Source organism: Carcharhinus amblyrhynchos, chromosome 1, assembly GCF_965287045.1.
Source record: "Carcharhinus amblyrhynchos chromosome 1, sCarAmb.v2.hapA, whole genome shotgun sequence".
In the NCBI taxonomy this organism is placed as follows: domain Eukaryota; kingdom Metazoa; phylum Chordata; class Chondrichthyes; order Carcharhiniformes; family Carcharhinidae; genus Carcharhinus; species Carcharhinus amblyrhynchos.
Genome location: NC_137324.1, coordinates 127,296,486 through 127,321,854, shown reverse-complemented (window position 1 = coordinate 127,321,854; position 25,369 = coordinate 127,296,486). Strand labels below are relative to the sequence as shown.

General features: G+C 41.1%; 1 protein-coding gene across 5 annotated transcripts in view; it reads right to left on the bottom strand.

Annotated features, from left to right (window-relative positions):
* sorcs2 (sortilin-related VPS10 domain containing receptor 2) overlaps positions 1 to 25,369 on the bottom strand; it is a 591,285-nt gene that overhangs the window by 38,563 nt on the left and 527,353 nt on the right. For all 5 annotated transcript variants that reach the window (XM_080192200.1, XM_080192208.1, XM_080192218.1 and 2 more), the window contains 7 exons: positions 21,874 to 22,007; positions 19,851 to 19,964; positions 15,506 to 15,677; positions 9,372 to 9,558; positions 8,283 to 8,416; positions 8,058 to 8,181; positions 5,873 to 5,985 (listed from right to left, as the gene is read on the bottom strand). In XM_080192200.1, coding sequence (XP_080048326.1) covers positions 5,873 to 5,985; positions 8,058 to 8,181; positions 8,283 to 8,416; positions 9,372 to 9,558; positions 15,506 to 15,677; positions 19,851 to 19,964; positions 21,874 to 22,007 — 978 coding nt within the window. The remainder of the gene's footprint in view (positions 1 to 5,872; positions 5,986 to 8,057; positions 8,182 to 8,282; positions 8,417 to 9,371; positions 9,559 to 15,505; positions 15,678 to 19,850; positions 19,965 to 21,873; positions 22,008 to 25,369) is intronic.

Genomic DNA, 25,369 nt, shown 5'->3' with positions numbered 1-25,369 from the left:
TGTACAATGGGTTTCAGGATGCCCTCGACGTAGCCGGAGAGATTCTAGCACAGGGTCCCATTGCCCAATATGTTTGCCCCAAAAGCTTGTGGGTTTACTATCAAATAATCTGGTTGGACTTTAACCTGGTGTTGTGAGACTTCTTACTGTGTTTACCCAGTCCAAAGCCGACATCTCCACTTAATGTCACGTTGGCAGGATTTACGACAGGTTTTGTAAATCAGGAAATTGGCAAACGGAAGCTGCCACAGACAGCAATGCAGAGGGGGGCGGTGAGAGCCTTCCATTGGAGAAGTTCGAGGTGTGGGGTGGGGTGGGGGGTGGTGGTTTCCCACCCAAACAGCAATTTGATAAAAAAAATCAGAAAATTCCAATCAGAAAATTCCACCCTCAAATTTTGGCTGCCGTGCTGGAGGTTTATTGATAGAACTAGAGAGAGGAAATAAGGGACTTGTACATCCTTAAGGCAAAGATGGCAATGGAGGTCAATTTCCAGGTCAATGGCCTGGCAACCTAGTAGTGCAGAAAGTTTAATGATAACACATGCACGCTCAACGCCATGAATACATCTTCAAATGCTACCAATTTCAAATAAGTGCGGCGTGCAGGAATGGGACGGCAGTAGTTATGGGAGATTTCAATCTACATATTGATTGGTCGACCCATGTTGGACGAGGTGGGCTCGAGGAGGAGTTCTTGGAATGCTGCCGGGATAATTTCCTTGAACAGTGTGTGTTGGAGCCGACGAGGGAGCAAGCTATCTTGGATCTGGTGCTATGTAATGAGACGGGTAGAATTAGGGACCTTGCGGTGAAGGATCCTCTTGGAGAGAGTGATCATTGTATGGTGGAGTTTCTGGTGCAGATGGAGGAGGAGAAAGTGGGTTCCCGGACGCGCGTCCTTTGTTTGAATAGAGGGGAGTATGGTAGGATGAGAGAAGAATTAGCGAATGTGGACTGGGGGAATGTGTTGGAAGGTAGGTCTGCTGAGGAGCAGTGGAGGATCTTTAAGGAGATCTTTCTTGGTGCTCAGCAGAAATTTATTCCGATGGTTAAAAAGGACAGTAGGAAGAGAGGTAATAAGCCGTGGATAACGAAGGAGGTGAAGGAAAGTGTTAAATTAAAAGCGGAGGAATTTAGAGTAGCTAAGAGCAGTGGGCGAGAAGAGGATTGGGAAAGGTTTAAATGTCAACAAAGATTGACAAAGAAGTTGATAAAGGAGGGTAGGAGAAGCTATGAGGCTGGGCTAGCACTTAATATAAAAAAGGATAGCAAGAGTTTTTATAAATATATAAAAAGGAAGAGGCTGGCTAGGGTGAACGTTGGTCCTTTAGAGGATGAGAAAGGGGAGCTAGTGGTAGGGGATGGGGATATGGCGAAGGTCTTGAATAACTTTTTTGTTTCTGTCTTCACGGAGGAGGACGTGAATAATTTGCCGGGTGTTAGCGATGGAAAGGTGGTAGGAATGGAGGGTCTTAATGACATTACTGTTACTAGAGAGGTGGTGCTCGACAGACTGGAGGGGCTGATTGTGGACAAGTCCCCAGGACCGGATGGAATGCATCCGAGGGTTCTGAAAGAAATGGCGGAGGTGATAGTGGATGCCTTGGTGGTTATTTTCCAGACGTCGCTGGATTCTGGGGAAGTGCCGGAAGATTGGAAAACGGCTAATGTTACGCCGTTGTTTAAGAAGGGTGCCAGGCAAAAGGCGGGGAATTATAGGCCGGTTAGTTTAACGTCTGTGGTAGGTAAAATGTTAGAATCTGTCATTAAGCAGGAAATTGCGAGGCATCTTGAAGGGAATTGCTTGATAGGGCGGACGCAACACGGTTTCATTAAAGGGAAGTCGTGTCTGACAAATTTACTGGAGTTCTATGAGGATGTGTCTAGGGCAGTGGATAGAGGAGAGCCGGTGGATGTGGTCTTTCTGGATTTTCAGAAGGCGTTTGACAAGGTACCTCACAAGAGGTTATTGCAGAAGGTCAGGGGACATGGAGTTGGGGGTAGGGTGTTAGCGTGGATAGAGGATTGGTTGTCAAATAGGAGGCAGAGAGTGGGGGTCAATGGGTGCTATTCGGATTGGCGGATGGTGACTAGTGGGGTGCCCCAGGGGTCAGTGCTGGGGCCTCAGCTATTTACCATTTATATAGATGATCTGGAGGAGGGAACCGAGTGCAGGGTGTCGAAATTTGCTGATGACACCAAGATTGGGGGAACGGCAAATTGTGCGGAGGGTGTGGAGAGTCTGCAGAAGGATCTAGATAGGCTGGGCGAATGGGCCAGGAAATGGCAAATGGAATTTAATGTTGGCAAGTGTGAGGTGGTCCACTTTGGTAGGAAGAATGGTAGGAAGGACTATTACTTACGTGGCGAAAAACTGCAGCAGGCGACGGTGCAGAGGGACCTCGGGGTCCTTGTGCATGAGTCGCAAAAACCCAGCTTGCAGGTGCAGCAGGTGGTCAGGAAGGCGAATGGGATGCTGGCCTTCATAGCGAGGGGGATTGAATATAAAAGTAGGGAGGTCTTGCTGCAGCTGTATAGGGCATTGGTGAGGCCGCAGCTGGAGTACTGTGTGCAGTTTTGGGCGCCGCACCTGCGCAAGGATATTTTGGCCCTGGAGGGAGTGCAGAGGAGGTTTACTAGGCTGATACCGGAGTTGAGGGGATTGAGCTATGAGGAGAGGCTGAATAAACTAGGCTTGTACTCGTTAGAGTTTCGAAGAATGAGGGGAGATCTCATTGAGACGTATAAGATGATGAATGGGATGGATAGGATAGAGGTGGAGAGACTCTTCCCGCTCAAAAAAGACAGTAGGACTAGGGGGCACAGCCTCAAGATAAAGGGGAGGCGGTTTAGAACGGAGTTGAGGAGGAACTTCTTCACTCAAAGGGTGGTGAATCTCTGGAATTCTCTGCCCGTTGAAGTGGTGGAGGCTGCCTCGCTAAATATTTTTAAGAAGCGGGTTGATGGGTTTTTGATAAGAGAAGGGATTGAGGGTTATGGGGAGAGGGCGGGAAAGTGGAACTGAGCCACGACAGATCAGCCATGATCTTATTGAATGGCGGGGCAGGCTCGAAGGGCTAGATGGCCTACTCCTGCTCCTATTTCTTATGTTCTTATGTTCTTATGTTCAATTTAGCATAAAGGGTTAACATCAGAAGCATACATGATGTTAGATCACGTCTGAGAATTAAGAGAGATTTGGGAGGAGCAGAAGCTCAAGCCTTGTGTGGAGCTCCAAAAGTATAAAATAATGAAAAGAGTAATAGTTTTGAGTAACTACAGACTCAGACAGCATATTTGAGATAATTAACAATTCCCAAAACCCCAAGGGCAAGAGCTACCCGGCCCTCTGAATAAGCATTGTCACTCAGTCTGACTCTACCATTCTTGTTCTGTGCATACCTTAAACGGGAGCTACAGACTTAGGATCAGCATATGGTGAGTCACAGGGCATGAAAAGCCAGTGGGATCAGATGGTGCATGTGCTGGCTCATTGGAAGGGAAGGTAGCTGAGGGGTTCTGCTGCAAGGGGTTTGATGGGCATGTGTACAGGACAATGCTGATGGGTATTGCCCACCAAGATGCTGGGTGTATTGGTAGGCCTGTGACAGAGCCCCTTCTCACTTGTCATGAATTAAGGAGGAGTTTAGCCTCAATTTGGCAAGGGTCTGCATGCAGAGCTTGGAACCCATCCTTTCCAGCATAGAAATTGTGGTCAGTTTAGGGAGAGCACTTGTGGAGTCAACTGTGACGCAGTATCTGGTGGCTCGTCTCATATTCTATTGCAGCAGTGCAAAAGTCACCCAATATCTCAGCGCCACAGTGGAAGCTTTAAATGAGATCATAATATCCATGTTTGTTGCCATGTAGCCTCAACTTGGCACCATGCCAGCTCAGACCGTTGCCATTATTACTGGAGTTCTCAAAGTCCTCAAGGAGTTTGGAGCCTCTTGCAGCAACAGTCCAGCAATCTATTCTCCAATAGAAAAGTAGGATTGCTGAGATTCTGCCATGAGGGAGCATTCCTGGGTCCTGTGATGCACTAACTCACAACCCTCTGCAGGATGAAAGTATTCATGCTCCCATCAGTGCCCTTGCTTTTGTCTTTCAGCCAGCCAGCCCTGACTGATTTCATGTAAGTTGAGGTGATGAAGGGAAGATTGGTGAATTGTATCAAACAGCTGTTCACAATGGGCAAGGTACAGGCCGTATCCCATCAGTTCATGCTCACAAAATGCAAAGCAAATTGTCCAAAATTCGATGTAGTTGGGCAACATTTGCTAAATAATTCTCAGTGTAAGAATTACACTGACAACTAACTTAAGAACATCAGCCAGGCTGACAGTATGGTACATTTGCACATTTTAATTCTTAGGACTCTGTTCTTTGCATACAGAGAGAACATGAACGTACATTTCACCTATTTCGGTTCAATTCACTAGTTCATTCTTCAGGACAACGCCTTGACAAATCAGGATCAAGCTGTCTGGTTTAAATAAACAATGCTTGGCAATTAACTCTCAGTCACCACCAACTGGTGCATTCTCCATGGCAATGCCTCTACCAAATCAGGTTCCATTTGCCAACCAACAGCACTCGCTTCTCATACACCATAATTTGTTGATTTCCCTGACATTGGTATTCTTGCAATTGTCATGAGTGCAAGAAAATAAGCTTTGACAATATGTCTTTTTTCAGCAATGTCAAGTTTGCAATGATATCAAGTTATATAGAACCCTGACTGAATGAAACACCATCTTAGTTCAAGGACTCAAACAGAAATTCTGAATCACCATGGAGAAATCTGATGCAAGTCTGTAACAGTAAAAACTGAAAATAGATCTGAAAAAAGAGGGCAAAGGAGTGGAATTTAGTACATAGCTCTTTCAAATTGCCAGTGCAATGGACAGATGTTCTCCTGCATTGTAAACCGATTCTGTGACTTAGACTAACTGCATAAACTGAAGGATTTTTATATTGTTAGTCTTAAAGAGTGCAGAAAAGATTAACTAGGATGATACCGGGATTTGATGGATTGAGTTATAAGGAAAGGCTGGTTGGACTGGGACCTTTTTTCTCTGGAGTGTAGAAGGCTGAGGGATGATCTTGCAGAGGTTTATAAAATAACAGGGGGCACAGATCAGCTAGATAGACAGTATCTTTTCCCAAAGGTAGGGGAGTCTAAAACTAGAGGGCGTAGGTTTTAGGTGAGAGGGGAGAGATACAAAAGTGTGCAGAGGGGCAATTTTTTCACACAGAGGGTGGTGAGTGTCTGGAACAAGCTGCCAGAGGTAGTAGTAGAGGCAGGTACAGTTTTGCCTTTTAAGAGCATTTAGATAGTTACATGGTACGATGGGATATGGGCCAAATATGGACAATTGGGATTAGCTTAGGAGTTTTTAAAAAAAGGGTAGCATGGACAAGTTGGGCCAAAGAGCCTGTTTCCATGCAGTAACCCCTATGACTCTAGTCAATGCATCGTGAAACAGAAAAATCCATCAACTTAGTCTTCAAGGCACGTGCACTGACTTTGATAGTGACAGGTGAAAATTGGCTGAAAACATGCAAAATAACTCAGCAGATATTTAACTGTTTCAATGGGCACTTTATTCTGGAAGAATAACAAAGAACAGTAGCAAGATTACCCAGTATGTCAGATTCAGGTTAAGTTTCAACATGCCATCTGAGGATAGAATTGTTCAACAGGATCAACAGGCCTATGTAGAAACAGCCAGGTTTTTTACGTCAATTCTCATCTCCTGAATGGCATGTTGAAAATCTACCTCACAATCTGCAACGTTTATCACATAATCATGACATCTTCCAAGCGTGTGACTTCTGGTAGAGGAAAATTACTGAGTAGTAAATACCTCTGCTAAAATCCGTGATATAACTTGTCCAATATCTTCCCTCCATTCTGGTACATTAGGATTATAACTGTCGATGTTTTGAGAAAATTCAAGAGGCAGGACTTCCAACTGGTCTGAAACATCAATGCATTTGTACTGGAATTGTAATAAAGGTTGATGCCACATTTATTCAAACAATTCTCTACTTGAATATGATTTTGGTAAACTTTTTATTTGGTGGAGAATCAAACAGCCATTCTGCTACGATAGCATCTTGCTCAATTAATGCAATTATTCATCTCAACACTTCTGGGCCAGTTGTCCAAACAAGTGCTCCAAGCATAAGCTCTTTCTCAGGAATTTGTGTCTGTACTCACTATAACTTCCTATTTATTGATGCTGAGTGTGCACATTGGTTTATTCATCTTGTTCTTCCTTTGTAATCTAGAATATGGCAGTGAAATTGACCCTTTAAATACTTTTTCTGGGACACAACATCAGAATTCTAATACTAAATAATACTATAATATTTTATTAGAGATTATATACATAGCTAACAGGACAGCTCTCCTATTGACAATATGGACTATATTTACAGACCCACAGGGTCAATGCCTTAAGGGAGTGCATGTTGGGACAAGACTCCAGCGCTGCAATGTCGATGCTCTAACCCACACTGTGGGTTTTGAATGCAGTGATCAATCGGAATCTCAGGCTCAGTTAATTTATGGATTAATGTGAAAACATTTTTTAAACAATTTAATCAGCTTCTGTAGTTCTTAATTCTTCAACTTAAGATAGACCCAAACTGACTAGCAAATTTCCAAATACTTAGTAAGTATTATTTAGTGTAAACAGTAGCTAGTAACAACTTTCCTCTACAATTGCATTTGAAATTGGGTCAGATGACGGCAGAGAATGGAGAAATATTTTGTTGGTGAGGCTTACCACACATCACCATCCCAACTAAACCTCCTCCATCACTGGCTGCTCCATCCCCACCTGTCACATGCTATGGCAGTGAGGATGAATGGGTCAGGCACCGGGAGAACTTGCCTCCTATTCACTCCATCTACTGCCACTTTCTGTGGCTGCTCCATATAACATAGTAACGAACCCTCAAAAACAGCAGTAAAGGCCTTGAAACATGATCATGGAGAAAAGGCCATATAGTGTCCTCCTCTTCTTTCACGTATTTTCAAACACTTAAGGCACAATCTTAGCGTCTGTTCACACCACACTCCCACTGCAGTGAAGACGGAGAATTTGGCGACAAGCCAAATCTCCATACTCTGCAGCGGGATGGGAAAATCCTGCTGGTGTGAATTGTTGGAAAATTGTCTTCGAAGGTCCCTGTCTGAAAAAGAGATTTTTAATGGGACAGCTGTCCTTGTTCTGGTGCATCTGTCCTTTTAAGATCCCTGGTTGCTTATTTTAATGCTTCAGAATTCCACCTTTGCACTGACAGGATCTCTATTGATGGTCGGAACCCGCCCAGGAACTTGATTTTCATTCTGACGGATCCCTCAACCAAGGGAAGTTCAAGTTCAGGTGTGGATTAGGAGAGGCTGTTGGAAGTCCAATCTTAGTGGAGCTCCATCCAGAGGGAAATCCTGGTGGATATCCTCTAATAACTAATTCCTTTAAACTATAGCTTGCAAATCCCTGAACCAACCAGGCAATAACATAGCCTATCAACATGTATCATCTGATGAATGAGCAGGCATTGTCGAGTATTACAAAAGATCTTCATTCAAAGTTTACCAATTGTTCACTGTAATATATGTGAATTTTTTTTATTAATTCTTGGGAGATGGTGGCATTAGCAGACCAACATTAATTGTGTATCCCTAACTGTCCTTGAATTGAGTAGTTTGCTTGATCATTTCAGAGTCAATCACATTGCTGTGTATCTGGAGTCACATGACAGCCAGACCTGGTAAGAACAATAAACTTTTTTCCCTAAAGGACACCAATGAATCAGGTGGGTTTTTATGACAATTGATAATGGTTTTACCATCATCATTAGATTTTTACTGAATTCAAATTGCATCATTTGCCATGATGGGATTCGAAACCTGGTCCCCAGTGCATTACCCTGGGTCTCTGGATTACCTATCCACTGACAATACCACTATGCCACCGTCTCCCCTAGAATTGTTTAGATAAAGGCTCATACTTCAAAGGAATACTTTAGATTTCTTACCAAATATCCTCACCACCTTAGAATCCTGAACCATAGAACTACCACATGAGGCTTGGACTGTGATTTTAACCTGACCATTCTCACTAAAGCTGGTTATGAGACTGTTTTCCAGAGTAAGACGAGGCTGCAAAAAAAAAATTCAAAAACATGGAAAATGTTATCTCCTATTGTTTTAAATGGTACTTCAGAATTTTAGCATCTGGATATGTGCGAGATGATACCTACCTCAAGGATGTCTCCCAGCCACCACTGGAAGACTGTGAGGTTGGAGTTGCTGGGCTGCACTAATGCTGTCAGATTCACTTGCTGATTCCTACGAATGACTGGCAGTGCCTCCAGGTGCACAACCTGGAGAGGTGCTGAGGAGGCCAAGTGGAATTGTATTAGTATAACATCTGTCCACAATGTTGCCCAATTAATCAGTCTCTACAAGATTTTACCTTCAAATGTATTCATCCCATACTTTGGATAATCACATTTAGATTTTGGGGTTCTGCAAAACTTTTTCAACTACCTAATTTTCTTTGGTTGCATAAACACTAAAATGACATTCTGAAAATTATGAACTCATTTGGGAAGCATAACATTTACCCAAGTTACACATCATAAAATTCATCCATTCCTCTCACCCAAACTAATTTACCTTAACCCAAGCTAATTTTCCATTTCCAGCATTAAGTCCTTTGCATATCAATATTTCTTTTGTCTTTGGCATTGCTTTGGTGAAATCCTATCCCGTAATGTAAGTGCATCCATAATGATGCAAATTCTCAATCTCCATTTCTCTTTGATGATAACCCTGGCTCCAAATGATTTATTTTCCATTTCGCAATGCTACATGAAAAGCTGTGAGGTATAATATCTCATGAACAGCACAAACCAGGTTAAAATAAGAAACACAATGAAATAAAACCAGGGGAAATAACCCCATTATCACCTGTCCCTATTACACTATAGCCAAATCCACTCAATTAGGCTTTTGTGCTTTTTAGTTTCCTCTGGAGAATTATGGCACGTTACCAAATATTTTTACATGTCTTTACACAAAGCATGAATACAACATGAACATGTACAGTGAAACAAACATTTCTCTGCCTAATATGGAGATTTCAACTCTTGCAGATGGAAGGCTGCAAATTCAACTCAATGGGTTTTTTTTTTCTACTTTAATGTCAAGCCTCTGCACAAACAAATATGTTGATATGTAGGTGATTGTCACAATTCATACAGAATTCCATCTCCAAACTTCTCTTGTGGAATATCATCAACAAACATTTTATTGGATTCATATATTTCCATGCTGCGCCAACTTACAGTTCACCTGAATGTAAACCATGGCTTCGTCAGACCCTGCAATGTTTTCCGCTTTCACAGAGACCCGGTAGATTCCTGGTTTCTCATATCTGTGTTGAATTGGTTCATCCATCAGTGTGAGATTGACATAAATGGCCTTAAAACCATCTCCAAGATCCACCTGATATTTTGTGTTTAATGTATCACCCTAACAAGACAGAAGCAGGATAACAATAAAAGAGCATAAAGTATTGTTGTTTAAAATTACTTATATGAGTGAGGAAGACCTGATCACTCATGAGTTCCAAAGTCCAAATTAAATCAATTATATGGATATTAAGTTATTGTAAGCATTCTACACTCCCTGGCCCATTGAGGACATCTTATAGGTTCCCCAGATAGCTTAATGAATAAAGGTATATCCTGATCTAGCGCCAAGGTGTAAGGATTGGTAGTTTCAATGTCTTATCTCTCTTAAGTTGGCTGATTTTAGCTGAGCATTACAATTTGGCTCAGCATTCGCCTTAGCATTCTTGGGCCAAGGACAGGAAGGGACAGCCAAAAGTACCTGTTTCTTGAAAACAATGCAACAACCCTTCCTGGAAAGTTAGGCAACAAAAGAGTTGTAACTCAGCTGTCAGGCTGTCTACAGATGAATAGCCTTCTGGCATTCTCGGCTCAGAAATAAAGAATGGCTGCCTGAGAAAAGGTACAAGGAGGTTAGGGATACCTGTGGAACTGATTCCTATTAACAATTAGCTTCAGAAGAGCAGAAGAAAATACTGCTCATAACATAGCTGTTCTTTTGTGCAGAAGTTTTCTGCACTGCTCATCAAAGAAAATCTGAACAGAAACACAAAAGTCTTCAAAGTTATCAGGCAGCGAGCTGCACTTCTTTCATTTAATTTGCAATCTGCATTCTAAGCTGGAGCAAAAACAGCATCAAACATAATTTGCCAATTGTGGAAAGGTCTGTTGTATAAAGTTCACTGTCAAATTTGTGGATCTCAAATTCTTCCAAGCCTTGCAAACTCAATTTGCTCACAATCTGACAATAATAATCACCCTCCTGCTTATAAATTTCATATTGATGACACTGCAACACACTATTTTTGGCATGATTTATCATACAAAAACAACTAGTCATTACTGTGTGCATATAAATCACACTATCATTTTCCCATTAACTTTCATATTGACAAACTCAGTTTTGAAAATATATTTGATGTGCTTATCATTCTATTACTTCTGTTTCTCTGCGTTCATGAAGTTGATAGATATTTAATCCGAAGAAAGGGAATCCTTTTCATGTTTTCATTGCACTGTAAGCAATCAGCTTTTGTAAGTAAATATGGGCAAAACTTGCTCTGTTCCGTTTCCAACTAATTGTCTCAGTGAGAAGGGCATTCAGAGAGCACCAATGTGAGATTTCCTCATAGCTCAGAAACAATTTAGTCCAATCATGAAAACTTATTTTCTGGGAACACAAAGACTCAAAATTTGATTGATTTCGTTCCAAATAAGTTTTATATCAGAACCTATATAAAAAAAAGTTTAGCCTATTATTTAATCAGTTTTGATTGATTCAGGCTTAACTACGAAGCTGAAAGCCCATTACACAAACCCACTAATCCAATTGCTCCTTGAACAGCAAAAGATGAAGCATGTCAATGGTGTAACAGTGAGGTGATGCTTTAAAATGCTTTCCTCCAATATTGTTGTTTGGGGGCGGAGGCGGGGGGGTTGGAGAGTTGGGGAGATTGCCAACTCCTGGGTAACCATAATACTGAACACTCAGATATCCATCCGACCACCCCCTTGTTCCCACCACTACCCAACACACCACAGATACCTTCCTGACCCCTTCTGAACACCCTACCACCTAACCCATTTAGCTTCTCCCTAGCTTCTCCAAGTGACTTTAAATTTACCTGGTTTATGGCAGTTAGTGACAGAAAATGGTGGTGCGGCTTTGCTTCCCCCAAGGATCCTTGCATTGGAAGGAGTCTGGGCTGCTGCACACATTTCTCACCAGGCCTGGCACAGATGATGAGTGAGAAATGTGCAGCTCCTGACCTGGATGAGCAAGAAAGCATAGAGTGGCATCTCAACTGTGACTGCCACTCCATGGAAGAACTGGACCAATGATTCTGAATTTGCTGGCCTGATAGCTCAGTTTAATACATTTGTTCTGAACTTCCACCAAATTAATTTGAGTCATCTCTGATCTCTTTGAAGAGATCAGTTAACTATCGTTCTATCCCTTTTATACTTTTTTTAAAATTCATTCATGGGATATAGGCGTCATAGGCTGGACAGCATTTATTACCTGTCCCTAGTTGCCCTTGGAGGGTAGTTCAGAGTCAACCACATTGCCGTGGCTCTGGAGTAGGTCAGAACGGGTAAGGATAGCAAATTTCCTTACCTAAAGGGTATCAGTGAACCAGATGGGTTTTTTTAGACAATCAACAATGGTATCTAATCCATGGCTGGTCAATAGCCTATTCCAATTTGGTAGGTTAAATCACTCATTGTAAATTGATCATTGATTCAAGGGCTATCTGTTACCCCCCCACCCCACCCAATCAGGTTTAAGTACTTGTTAGACACATTCAATCACAGAGACAATGCCTATGCCCACATATGGGAAGTTATTGTTGATCAGGTGTTCAGAGTGAAACGGATGTAACTGTGCTTCAATGATGCCACATTCCCACAAGAAGCGCTAATGATTTTCATGTAAATTTTAGCAATTTAGTGACAAAGCAAACCAACCAGCCAATGCTAAAATCTTTCGCTCATTTTGGGCTATTAATAGAATGTTGTAATCATTACAAAATATATATATTTACTGACAGCAACAATCAAAGGTAGCAGCTGTGATCTTATTAACACATGCAGCTGATTTTATTCCTGTCATTTACGTCAGTGCTACAGCTGATGCTAAAGGCATTCTGTAATTGGTTCCATTTGCTGGCACAATCTGGAAATTTACACTTTCATATGAATATTACTGCACCAATTTCCACATATTGCTGTCAGGACTTTAATGCCGGACTTTGTCTGGATTTTCAGGAAACTATGGCTCCAGTGAGTACCAGCTATTGAAAAGTCAATTTTGCTTCCCAAATCCCACCAATTTGGAAAGCTTTGCTGAACTGAAATTTAATTGCCAGTCCACTGAGTTAGCTGATTTCTGACAGGGAGCAGTGTAATTGCTCTCTCTGTCTCTCGGCTAGCAGGAAGGAGAAATTCAACTAGGGATCCCAGTTCTAATCCCAACAATTGCTGCTAGAGGTAAACAGGTATTGATAACCGTGCAGTTTAACTGCTTTCTGACACTCATTGTCGAGTTCCATATGTTAAAAGTTTAGAAGTTTTAAGTTTATTGATTAGTGTCATAAGTAGGCTTATGTTACTGTGAAAAGGTCCCACATTCTGGCACCTGCTTGGGTGCACTCAGGGAGGATTTAGCACGGCCAATCCACCTAACCAGCATGTCTTTCGGGCTGTGGCAAGAAACCGGAGCATCCTGAGGAAACCACACAGACATGGGAAGAACGTACAGGCTCCACACAGACAGTAACCCAAGCCAGAAATTGAACCCAGGTCGCTGGCGCTGGAGGCGGCAGTGCTAACCACTGCACCGGAGGTCCGTGGAATCATGACAGGAAAATTGAAGGTTGGAGAAGAAAAGAAATCAGTACATGGATCAGAGGTCAATAAATTATGGACAGTTCTGCATTTCTTATGTTAAAGAAATAAATAATTTGCCAAGTCCGTATACTTGCATTGCTATTTACCTGCCCCCTCATTACCATATATGTCTATACACAGGGCTGATATTGTATACGTACTTGTACCACAACCTGTTCTGGAATTAATTTCACAATGAGGAGCTGGTCGCTGTGAATCAGAACAAGGATGCCAAGCAAAAGTCAAAACATGTGGCAGAACAGATAGGTTTGAGGTGGTTTATGAAGGTGAAGAAAGATTTGGCAAGGCAGAATGGTTGAGGAAAATAATTCCCAGAATTCCAGGTGACAAAGGGCCTGCTATCAAAGGTAGTGAGAAATGAAAAAATGCTCATTGGGGTGGGCATAGAGGACTATATGATGTGAGCTGGAAAGGAGATCTGGAAGATTTTACTAATCATTCATTGGCCATGCTAAATTCTCTCTCAGCATACCTGAACAGGTGCCAGAGTGTGGAACTGGGGGATTTTCACAGTAACTTCATTGCAGTGTTCATATAAGCTTCATAATGACACTAATAAATATAGATATATTTAATGAATGCTCAAAAATGGTCTAAAAAAACCACCCTTAAAAGTTAAGATCAAAGCTGGAATATGCAAAGTATTTAGCCTGCCAAGAACTGTTACTCTTGGATGCCGATTTTCATAAATTACATTTTGTTAAAAAGTATCAGAATTATAGTATTTTAGTCTCAATCACTTGCAACTAGTTACATTGATTCAATTTTAAAAAGTACAACTACATAGTTTAAGCTCAGAAGCTGTTTGCTGGGTAAACATACTGAGGTGCGCAGCACAGCACTATTTGGAACAAGGAGGTTCCTGGATCGATCTCTATTCTGCAATGAACTAGCCAATCTCAGTGAGAGTAATGAATGCCAGGAGATGATAGAACTGGTGATAACTCAACACTGTTCACAGTGAATGTCTTGCCTCAAACAAAAGGAATAAGCAACTCATTGAGGTGACTGAAGACCACTGCCTGTTGAACTGTTCGTCGGCACAAGACTGCATTCAGCAGGGTAGAATTAACAATTGCAAGTTTGAAAAGTTAAGCTTTGTGGTAATAGTCAGCATATCCTTCACTGAAAATATTCCATGAGCTAAGCTTGCAAAATGGAAATTAGCACAACACATTTTGCATTCACATGGATCAGGAGCAAGAATTTAACTGTAGCAGGAATTGCATACACCATTTAGCCAACTAGATGCGAACTGATACATTTTCATTCTGTGCTCAATTAACAATGTACTGATCTAAAGCTAAATATGCTATTAAGCCAGCATACAAGTAAGGGGTCAATTAAATAGCAATTGGTGACGTCTCTCTGCTATGCAATTATGGAGGCAGAGGCTTTTAGAATTGTTTTAGCAGCTTTCTCTGTCAATCATTTTTTACCTCCCTCTTTCCTGAGGGTGTTGACATCTCACCTGGCAGCAGCTACAATTCCCGTGCCTTGCTCAAGTAGCCATTACTTACTGTGAGCTTGCCGGTAAGCATCAGCAAGCTATCTGACTGGAAACCCAGTTCTGTCCTCAGCCGTTAGATAAAATGTGCTTTCAAGAGAAATTGAAATGTGATCAGGAGTAAACATACTGGCCAATTCCTTCACTCCTAATTCAGGGATGCTGAGGCACCATTCACTATCACAGCTGTGATCAGGTATCTCAGGGAAAATTGGGAAATAGACTTGGACTTTATGGACCAACTACTTGCATGATAAACTCAATGGATGCGTAGCCAGAAATGCTCATGATTTCTTACCATTGTGGTCATGACAGCGACACTTCACATAGATGAGGGGTGGGAGAAATCAACTTGACCACTTGCAATAAAATGAACTGCATAAATTTCATCATAGACCATATATTTCATACAGTTAGAACAAATTTACAATTACAGGGGTTGTGTAATTTCCATTTCTTCTCCACTTATAGTTCAGACAAATTTAGGTAAGTTAGAACAAATCTGACCTACCTTCAAGTGTGGTGTTTTTAAATTTCTTCTTTCATAAGATTGTGGGTATCACTAGCAAGACCAGTAATTTTTGCCCAAATTTCTTGAACTGAGGTGGCTTGCTAGACCATTTCAGAGGGCAGTTACCCACATTATTGTGGATCTGGAGCCACATATAGGTCAGACCAGGTAAGATTTCCTTCCCCAGAGGACATCAGCGACCTGATGATAATTTAATGCCCAGATTTTATGAATTGAATTTAAATTCTACCAGCTTGTCATGTTCCCAGAGCATCACCCTGGGATTCTGGATTTTTGGTCCTGTGATGACATTAGCACTATACCACTGTCTCCCCATTCTGAATGGGGCGTGTGCATAGAATTTTTGTGTGAGACAATCTGCAAACTCTAATTTGGTAGAACTAGTTAGGCTCAGATTACCTGACTCTGCATTATCAAGAATGTAACATCATCTCCAGGGTTGACTGCTAGTCTTTCGCCTTTTATGACTATTCGGAGCCCTTTAGGAGCCATTAATGGGCATCGGTACTGCATGGAGCCTTGTCGTTTGTCCACGCCACCCTTACAGACATTCAGTGCCACCTTTCTGTAACTGTTCAAAATAGACAGAGCTTTAGCATCCAGTTCAGCTTTTACAGATAAACATTCATATTACTTGTACAGAGACAGAATACGAGGGCGGGAAAAGTTGTTTGGCACACTGCAGATTCTCTGCAATATATTTGGGATTGTATCTTTCTCCCTCCTGTCATCAGTGCTAGTTTCAAGATGATTATCAGTCTGTAGAGAAAAATATTAATCAAAATTACTCTAAAGCAGCAGCTTTGGGAGGCTGCAAGATTACCAATTTCACAAGCAGTCACAAGACTCAATGAAAACAAGCCATCAGCAGACTGATCAACACCTCATATGTCACAGTTTTATCGCAAAAACACCTCATGAAGAAGCACTTCTGTCATACCCTTGGCTCCAGTGCCATGGAGGCGACCCACATCATACTTCAAATCAGAGCATCGGAAAAACAGATAAACAGCCCCAAACACACAAGGCCTAAGATTAAGGTAAGCCACATTGTTTGCCAAAGTGTTTATTGTCACTGCATTGATGGCCACTTCTGAGCCTTGTGCACTCTGTTTCCCTATGATGCTGTTTTGAAATGGAATCGGTCAGTATAGTGCTGCATATCACATAGAAAGGTCACACGCAGCACATTGCTCAGCACTGTTGCCTCACAGCGCCAGGGACCCAGGTTCAATTCCTGGCTTGGGTCACTGTCTGTGAAGAGTCTACACATTCTCCTCATGTCTACAATGGGTTTCCTGAGAGCTTTCTCCCATAGTCCGAAAGACGTGCTGGTTAGATGCATTGGCCATGCTAAATTCTCCCTCAGTGTACCCGAACTGGCATCAGAGTGTGGCGACTAGGGGATTTTCACATTAACTTCATTGCAGTGTGTATGTAAAACTATTTGTGACACTAATAAACAAACTTTAAACAACACCAAGAAAACAAACATCAGGGGTGAGAGATTCCTTCCAAGTGTCTCTTCTTGATAATGCAGAATAAAGAATGAAGAAAACTATGGAGCAAACCTAATTTTCATATTTGACATTTCAAGAGTGGAATTGAATATATTGTAGAATGTGGCTGCATTCAACTGGATCATTTGCTCATTATATCTGCCCTGGTGTTTAACATCACGTGAGCCGCTTTGCCTAACCCCACTCCATCTTGGGTTACAGGAAGATATAGATGAGATGGCCAAATGGGCGGATAAATGGCAGATGGAATTTAACCCTGAAAAGTGAGAGGTGATGCCCTTTGGAAGGAGAAATTTGACAAGGAAGTACACTATGCAAGGTCTGTCACCGGAAAGTTCCAAAGAACAAAGGGACCATAGTGTGTTTGTCCATTGATCTCTGAAGACAGAAAGGCAAGTTAATAGGGTGGTGAGAAAGGCATATGGCACACTCACCTTTATCAATTGGGGTATAGATTACAAAAGCAGAGAGGTCATGATGGAGTTTTACAGATCTTTGATGAGGGCACAGCTGGAGTAGTGTGTGCAGTTCTGATCACCACATTATAGGAAGGACTTGAACGCACTGGAGAGGCTGCAGAGGAAATTTACCAGGATGCTGCCTGAGATGGAACATTTAAGTTATGAAGAGAGATTGGATAAGTTTGGGGTGTTTTCACTGGAGCAGAGAAGACTGAGGGGCAACCTGTTTGAGGTGTTCAAGATTATGAAGGGCATGGACAGGATGGATAGGAAGCAGCTGTTCCCCTTAGTTGAAGAGTCAATTCTGAAGGGACGTAAGTTAAAAGTGTGTGTTTGGAAGTTTAGGAGGGATTTGAGGAAAAACATTTTTACTCAAAAGGTGGTGACAATCTGGAATGCACAGCCTGGGAGGGTGGTGGAGGTGGGATGCCTCACATCCTTTAAAAAGTACCTGGATGAGTACTTGGCACATCATAATATTCAAGGCTATGGGCCAAGTGCTGGCAAATGGGATTAGATGGGCAGGTCAGGCATTTCATGCATCGATACAGACTCAATGGACTGCTTCTGCAATGCAATATTGTGTGATTCTGTGGAAGGAGGAACGGCCCCTGGCTCAGGAACCCACTGGAGCCCACCAGATTTTAGCTGATTGCCTCTCTGAGAGTACCAATCTTTCCCAAAAGTGGTGAAATGCCAGCACAAGTGAGCAGTGATCCTTATTTGGTTTAAGTAGAGAGTTGGCAGTTGGGTACACTACTGCTACTGGTGGCAGCAGATAGATGTTGGTTCCTCTCCCAAATTCTTCCACTTCCATTTTGACTGCGATGGCAGTGGCATGCCAACTACATGTGGCCTGCTCAATGAGCAATCTCAGTGCCCAGCCATTGCTAGCTACATTGGTTATTGCCTCGGAACATCAGCATTGAACCAATATCAGGAGCAGACAGCACCACACTAAAGCAAGTTCGTACTGCTCAAAGCTAGCTTGTAACTCGAAAGGGAAGTCTTTCTAGCTGGAGCAGCTGCTCAGAATCATGGCTGAAGTGACTTCTGGAGAATAATAAAAAACATGAGAGAACGGTCTTTAGAGTTTTCAATGCTGCATTGGAATCTTGGTACAGGAGATGGAAAAATTGGATGTCCTGCATCCAAGTCAGGGAAGGAAGCCATTCAGATACAACAGGAACAAATAGAAGCTCAATGGTCTAGATGCAGTGCTGCAAGAGGTTTAATGACCTAACATTTCTATCAATGGTCAAGATCATTGAAGGCATCTTCAAATGACGGATTCCACCAAATGTGTCACTAGCCACAAATACTCCTCAATTCACCACATGCCCATCACTCATTAAGTAATGATCTCTTTCAATCAGGACTCACATCTGACATTCATGTGGTCCACCTCACCCTCACAGCATTGTTGCAAACTTCACATCCACATTTCAAGGGTTGCACATTCTATCCACTATTCAACTATGACAACCATATCAGACACATGGTAGCAATGGGATTCAAACATATTCTCCACAGAGATTGGAGCCTCAATCCAGTTGTGTCACACTACTACCCGAGTGTGGGTAGCACGACCTGCAGACACTATGTTAAATGTACCTCTTTCCACCCAGAGCTGACAAGAAGGCAGGCAGAATGAGAAACGTGTAGCATTAATGGATCTTTTCTTGCACCCGAAGATCCATACATTTGGTGAATGTTTGAGGAAAAGAAAAGGTGCAAAACAAAGTAAAAAATGTAAAGATATCTTCAAAGACAATTGGTATGATTTTACCATCCGTTCACGTTATGCTTCTGCTGCAGGAAGGTCAGAGAATTTAGTGCCCAGTGAAATTGGCATTCACTGCAGCAAGATGGGAAAATCCCGGTGGCGGGAATGGTGGTAATATTCCAGTCAATGACTTGCTACTTTCTTGGCTTAGGACAAGAGTTCTGAAAGCATCATACTCCAAAACCCCAAGAGAACCCTCGACTGGAAGAACCTGCATTAATAAAATGGATCATTCATCCAATGTTAAATTGAATGTCAAATTTATGTCAAATTGATTAATAAGGAACCAAATAAGGGCATTTCTATGGAATTATAGGGGGGCAGAGAACAATCAGCTCTGCCAGATCATGTCAACCTTATCTCAGTGGTCTCAGAGTCAGATGTAAGTACAAGTTGCTCCAGAGACTTAGCTCATAATCCAGATTGACATTCACTGTGTTGATGGAATACTGCACCGTCAGGGAAAACATGAAACTGAGGCTTTACCTGTCCTCGCAGGCAGATGCAAAAGAACACATGCTACCCTACTGCAAAGAAGAACAAGAGATTTTTCCTCAACCAACATCAATAAAACAGTATATCCAGTCACTACCATGCTGTGGTTTGTGAATCCTCATTGTGCTCAAACTGGCTGTTCTGTTTCGTGTAAAAAGTATATTTCAAAAGTACTGAATTAGTTGCAAAGTACTTTGAGTGTCCCAAGATCATCCTAAATTCTATACTGCCAATGCAATGACAATGAAATTTTATTCCATGAGATTCACATCCATGTTGGTATCTCATCAATACAGGGAACAGACAAGGAACAGGAAATTGCTGTTTACAGCAAAAAATCCCCAGCATTAGAAGGATGCATAACAATATGTCCCATGCTTTAGTACATGAAAACCAATGAAATGGAGTGGAGGGGAAAGAGTTTACAAAGTATCTGTTTTCACAGGCTGTTCATTTTCTTCCCTGAGACATGCAGTACCTACCCAGAGCTTCTGGTGTATGTCTGTCCAAATTTACAGTCCTCAGAAGGTGAATCTGGATTGTACCAAAACGCTGGGACACATCTACCATTAGCTTGCTGTTCAAAACCATAGTCACTGCAAAAATACAACAATGATCAAAGACAGACCCAACAAAAATAGATTTTCAACATTTGTCTGAGTATAAAATTAGTGCTGCAGATCAGACACCCAACTTAGAAAACACTCCGTTTTCATTTCCCGTTCTATCCAGACCAGGTGGCATGTTGAATGTTTACCCTGTGGATTTCACATAATTTATAGATTGAGGAACTCACTGGGTGAGTATCCACTTTCCAGGTGGGTAGAAATTTCTTAGTAAGATTCCAAATTTTTGTTAATAGGTCTTTGATTGGCCTTCATGTTGGCAGTGCTGTGCACCAATTTAAAATGGGCCAGCAGCATATCAATGGCCTTGACTGTGGAAGTAGACTTCTTATACATGCTGATAGCTTGCTGATTTCTCAAGTTTTTGTCTAAGTATAATATCATCACATCTGGATTATTATTGCATATTGCATTTTGTTCTTGTTTAAATCAGAGATTTTGCATTACACTCTTTAATGTTAATTACATCAATAATCTGTTATTGTGCTGGATACTTCATGCATTTGATGCATGCTAATGCCTACTCTGAAGGAACAATTAGGACAGAGTTACTGTTTATTCACTTGGTGATTTTAAATCGTTGATGAGCAGTAAATAAAAAAATACACATTCCATTTTGCATCAAGTGCTTTACTTTGCAAAGTTGTTGCTGTTCCACTAAATCAATGGAGCTTAGAGCTTGACCACATACAATCTATAACATTTTGCAAGACAGCAATGACAATCTGCACAAATATTCAATTTTGTAATGTCAAGATAGATTTTGCAAATTAACACAATGTAAAAAATAATATTCCCACACCACCATGACTCCTTCCTTTCTGCTTCCCAAAATTTCTATTGCACAAGACTTTCCACTGGTGGCACTATCTCAATATTAAGATGAATTAGTGCTTTCAAATGCAGCTGAAAGCATTTTTTAATTCCGTTGCTGGCTAATGTCACAGGGCAATAGAATCCAGACTTCTGTGATCAACTCACATGATTTGACAGGTAGTACTTTTGGGATAAATTTAATCCAATGATTCAGAAGACTGTTTCAATATGTTATGACTAAATGTTAAAGCACACAAACTCTAATTCCATGTAAATACATCCATACTATAAACTTCACACAACAAAAACTTCAGTGAGTCAAGTTATGATCTGCGCTACATTAGTTGCTTTCAGCAGGGTGGAATTTGGAGCGCTGCTTGTGGGTTAGGGGAGATGGAGGTGGAAAAAAAAACAGGTGAAATCAGCATTCCAGCTCATGAAGTACATCCTCCAGAAAGTGCAAGCAGAGAGTGCTGGCTGAGAACTGGTTCAATCATGGAATGCACTCATCAAACTGCAACACAACGCAAGTCAGAATCTTCATAAAGGGAGGGGAAAGATTTGAAGAAAAATCCACACCAAGAAATGACGACAAAATAAATTACAGAGCTGGAATATGAAAATGGAAATAAAACAGAAAATGCCAGATACTCAACAGTTGAGGGACCATCGGTGGAAAAAGAGTCAGTGGGGTGAAATTTACCATCCCACTTGCCACGAGAATCGGAGCGGGCGAGTGACAGACCATGGAAAGGTCAGTTGACCTTGGGTGGGATTTTCTGGTTTCGGGCTGACCGAGGCCAGAAAATCCTGCCGAATGTTTCTGAACTTGAGTCCTTCCTCAAGGCTAGTAATTCTCAGTGTACATTCACCACATCTTCATATTAGCATATCACATTGGCCAGTATTCACATAAAAAGCATAAACCAATTAGGACAAGCATTGCAATGAGTTTTTGGTATTAAACTCTTGTACTAAATTGAGCAATTTCTAATATTGCTATTTGTATTTCTAATATTTTATACAGATGCCTGATTAAACTGTCAAAAGAACAGGTAATTACCACTCAAAATCAGACTCTCTGCACTGGCAAGATTTCGCTGTAAGGGCAGATGTGAAGTTTTTTCCTTTGATACACCATGAGAATGTTTTTCGCTTACGGAACTGTCGCTGCTCTCCCATGATGCAATTCTCTTCCTAAGCAAAAACATATTAATAATCAGCATATTTTGATTAGTACACGATAGAATCATAGAATGATCAGAGCACAAAGGAATGCTATTCGGCCAATGATATCTACACTGGCTCTTCGGTTGAGCAATCCAATTTTTTCTATTTCCCTGCTTTCTCCCCCCATTTTCCTGTACATTTTTCCTTTGAAGTATATATCTCTTTCGAATGTTACTACCAAATTTGCTTCCAGCACCCTTTCAGACATGGCAACTTGCTCTTGAATTGTGAAAATTGCAGAGAATATGTAACAAAATTATAAGATCACATGGTTCAGGGCTTCAGGAAAACTACAGTCCCATCCACAAAATGCTACACTGACCTGGATTTTCCTCACGCACAGTGAAATCATAAGCAGTGAAATCAAAAACTTCCACATAAAGTATGTCTGATTTTGTTTCACGCAGCACACAAGATGGAATCTTTCCATGTGGTGCTAACAAGAAAATGTGCTGAATAATACAGGGAGGAGGTGGACAGCACCCCACCCCATCCCAGCCAGGAAATCACATCAGTGTGAAGTTGAGTGACAACACGTCAAGCAGCCCCATAACAATAAAGCACTGCAGGGCTCATGTATATGCAGTTTGATGCTACTGAACTATTTCTCTCCACGCACTTCTACGCCACTATTAAAGAGCTACATTAAGACTCAGGAGATTGGACAGGGTGCAACTAAATTTGGCAAAGTTAAGGAACAAACATTCCTCATATTCCCTTTATAGGTTATAATGATATCAGAACCTACTAACACTACAAGGATCTTTTACCAATTTATAAAGCTGATACAGAGGCCTGTTTGAAGGCACTTAAAAGTAAAAGCAGCCTTCTGAAGCTAGGAGCCTGAGAGCATGCTGAAGGCTAAATTTCAAATGAGGGACCCACAAACGTGAAATACATAGGAAAATATGGTTGGTCATAATAAGGTTTGAAAAGAATACATTTTTACTAGGTATTTTATTTTGTGTTATTTAATTTTGTGTTATTTACAGGACAGGTATATCTTGGTATGTGCAATCAATACTATCCCAAGCTTGGTGCTGATTGCGTCTCATTGTAATACTGCTCATCTGGTCTAAAGGATCTAAACAGTTGCTAGCAGAACGTGCAAAACACGAATGCCTGGCTGTACAAATGCCAGGAGGATAACAACAACTGCTGCTTTTTCATGGCTATACATGTCAGTTCTACCTGGTCTGAAGTGGCATCAGCACATTTATTTTATTTAACAGTGATTACACTTGGATTAGTCAAGCCTGTTATTGTTATAATAAAAGCAAAATCTTGCAGATGCTGGAAATCTGAAATAAGAACAGAAAATGCTGAAAACTCAGCAGGTCTGGCATCAGTGGAGAGTTAACCTTTTGAGTCCACATAACTTTTCTTCAAGATTAATTGACTGATTTTGCAGCAGCCTTGTTGCTGCATTAACTTTCAGAGATTTATTGAAAATTAGAACTTCTTTCTTTAAGGCTGAAGTTTGCAAATTGATTCATTTTGTCCTTTGATGGGATCTGAAGAGTCATACAGACTTGAAATACTCACTTTGTTTCTCTCTCCATAGATGCTGTCAGACCCGCTGGGTTTATCCAACATTTTCTGTTTTTTGTTTATTGGGTGTCACAAAAAATGCTCAAATATAAACCAGCGCATAGCTGGAATTCTCCAACCTTGCACACACCTGGGATTATTCAGTCCTGCTGCTGCAATTGGAAATTTGGCTGAGTGCCAAACTCTCTGTTCACACTGCCAGTGGTAATGATGTATGCAAGACCTGAGAATTTCAGCCGAAGTGGTTTTCTGCTATGGGCACATTTGACAATCTTCCTTCAATTTGGGCTGAAAAAGGTTTTTGTTAAGTTTCCAATCATTTCCAATCATTCCAATTCATTTGCATCTTGCCAAACATAAAACCTTCCATGAACCAATCCAATCGAGTAACACCTAAAAATATTTTAAAATATATGCTGCATTAAAACATCCAGACGTATTTTTGTCTGACTTTAGTAATACAGCCGAAAGGTCTATCACAAATACATGAGAATTATTTGTCCGCCACTGTGAGTAACCTGACTTTAAGTAACTGAAAATGACTTTAAACAGAACTACACATAAGCATTCCTGGTTGCACTGATGTGCACTAGTCAGTGCACTTACTGGAAACTCCAACAGTAATTCATTTTGTTCAGGGAATGGCCAGTTTTATGGGTTTCAACATGCTGCTTTTAAACTAGTGCAAAAGATCATGTGAAATTCGTCAATCTTTTGTGCTGATTTGGCTATTTACAAATTTCTCATTAGCTCTGTGATATAGTGGCAAACAATTGTCATTGGTAAACACTAAATATGAGGACTGAAACTTCCATCCCAACACCTGCATATCTACATCCAGTTTTGGGTTCAGGGAGAGTTGTCAGCCATAAATGATTGATGGAAAAGTTTCACAGATTATTTCTAGTTAACATTAATGAATGTATATATTAATTTAGATGAAATATCTAGCAGTTGATTTTGATATTGTGAAAGTGTGTCAAACAGGCAATACCAATTCAGCTATCAGGTATACATCTCTCTTGACTTTCATTTTTATTGCCTGCTATGGAAGTAAAAAAAAGATCGAGAAAGATATACAATAGCTGGCTGAATTAACATTACTCATTTTGCACTATTGTCCAAAATGAAAATTAATTTTACACACAGAAGTTGAAATTTAACATGCTGTGATCCCAGTACTTAGAATGTTTCATACAGTTCGTGCCTCCCAGAACTGAACCATCGGTGTGCATAAGGATAGAAGGAAAGCACCTAATTTTGCATAAATTTGATACTACAAACCATGACAAATGCACCTTGGTTATCTGCCTTCCCCAAAAGCCATAAAATGCAGCAGTGCTGGCCTTGTGAAGTGCCCATGAAGCTAGGATTCTACACATTTTGAGGAGTTATCAGTAATTCCAACAAACATTCTGATATAATTATACGAATGTACCAAAATGACCCCATATTTATACTCAAATATTGTCTATTTTTCATCCCTCCTTTCAGGGTCCCAGTTACAAGGGTGACAAACAACTTATTACCAAATCTCTGTCAATGCAGCAGTGGTACACCTGCAATAATACTGAGGGGAATGCTCTTCCTGACCATGAAATGCAGACTGACTTCTTGCCAAAGTCACTTATTATAAACCTGACATTTAGCACCTTGTGGTATGCTGCATATTCCAACCACTCCACTTTCTATTGCAATATTTCTTATTCTGCCTATGGTGATATTGCAGTCTTGGCATTTGCTTAACACTGCACTGAAGTATGATAGTGTTTGCTGTT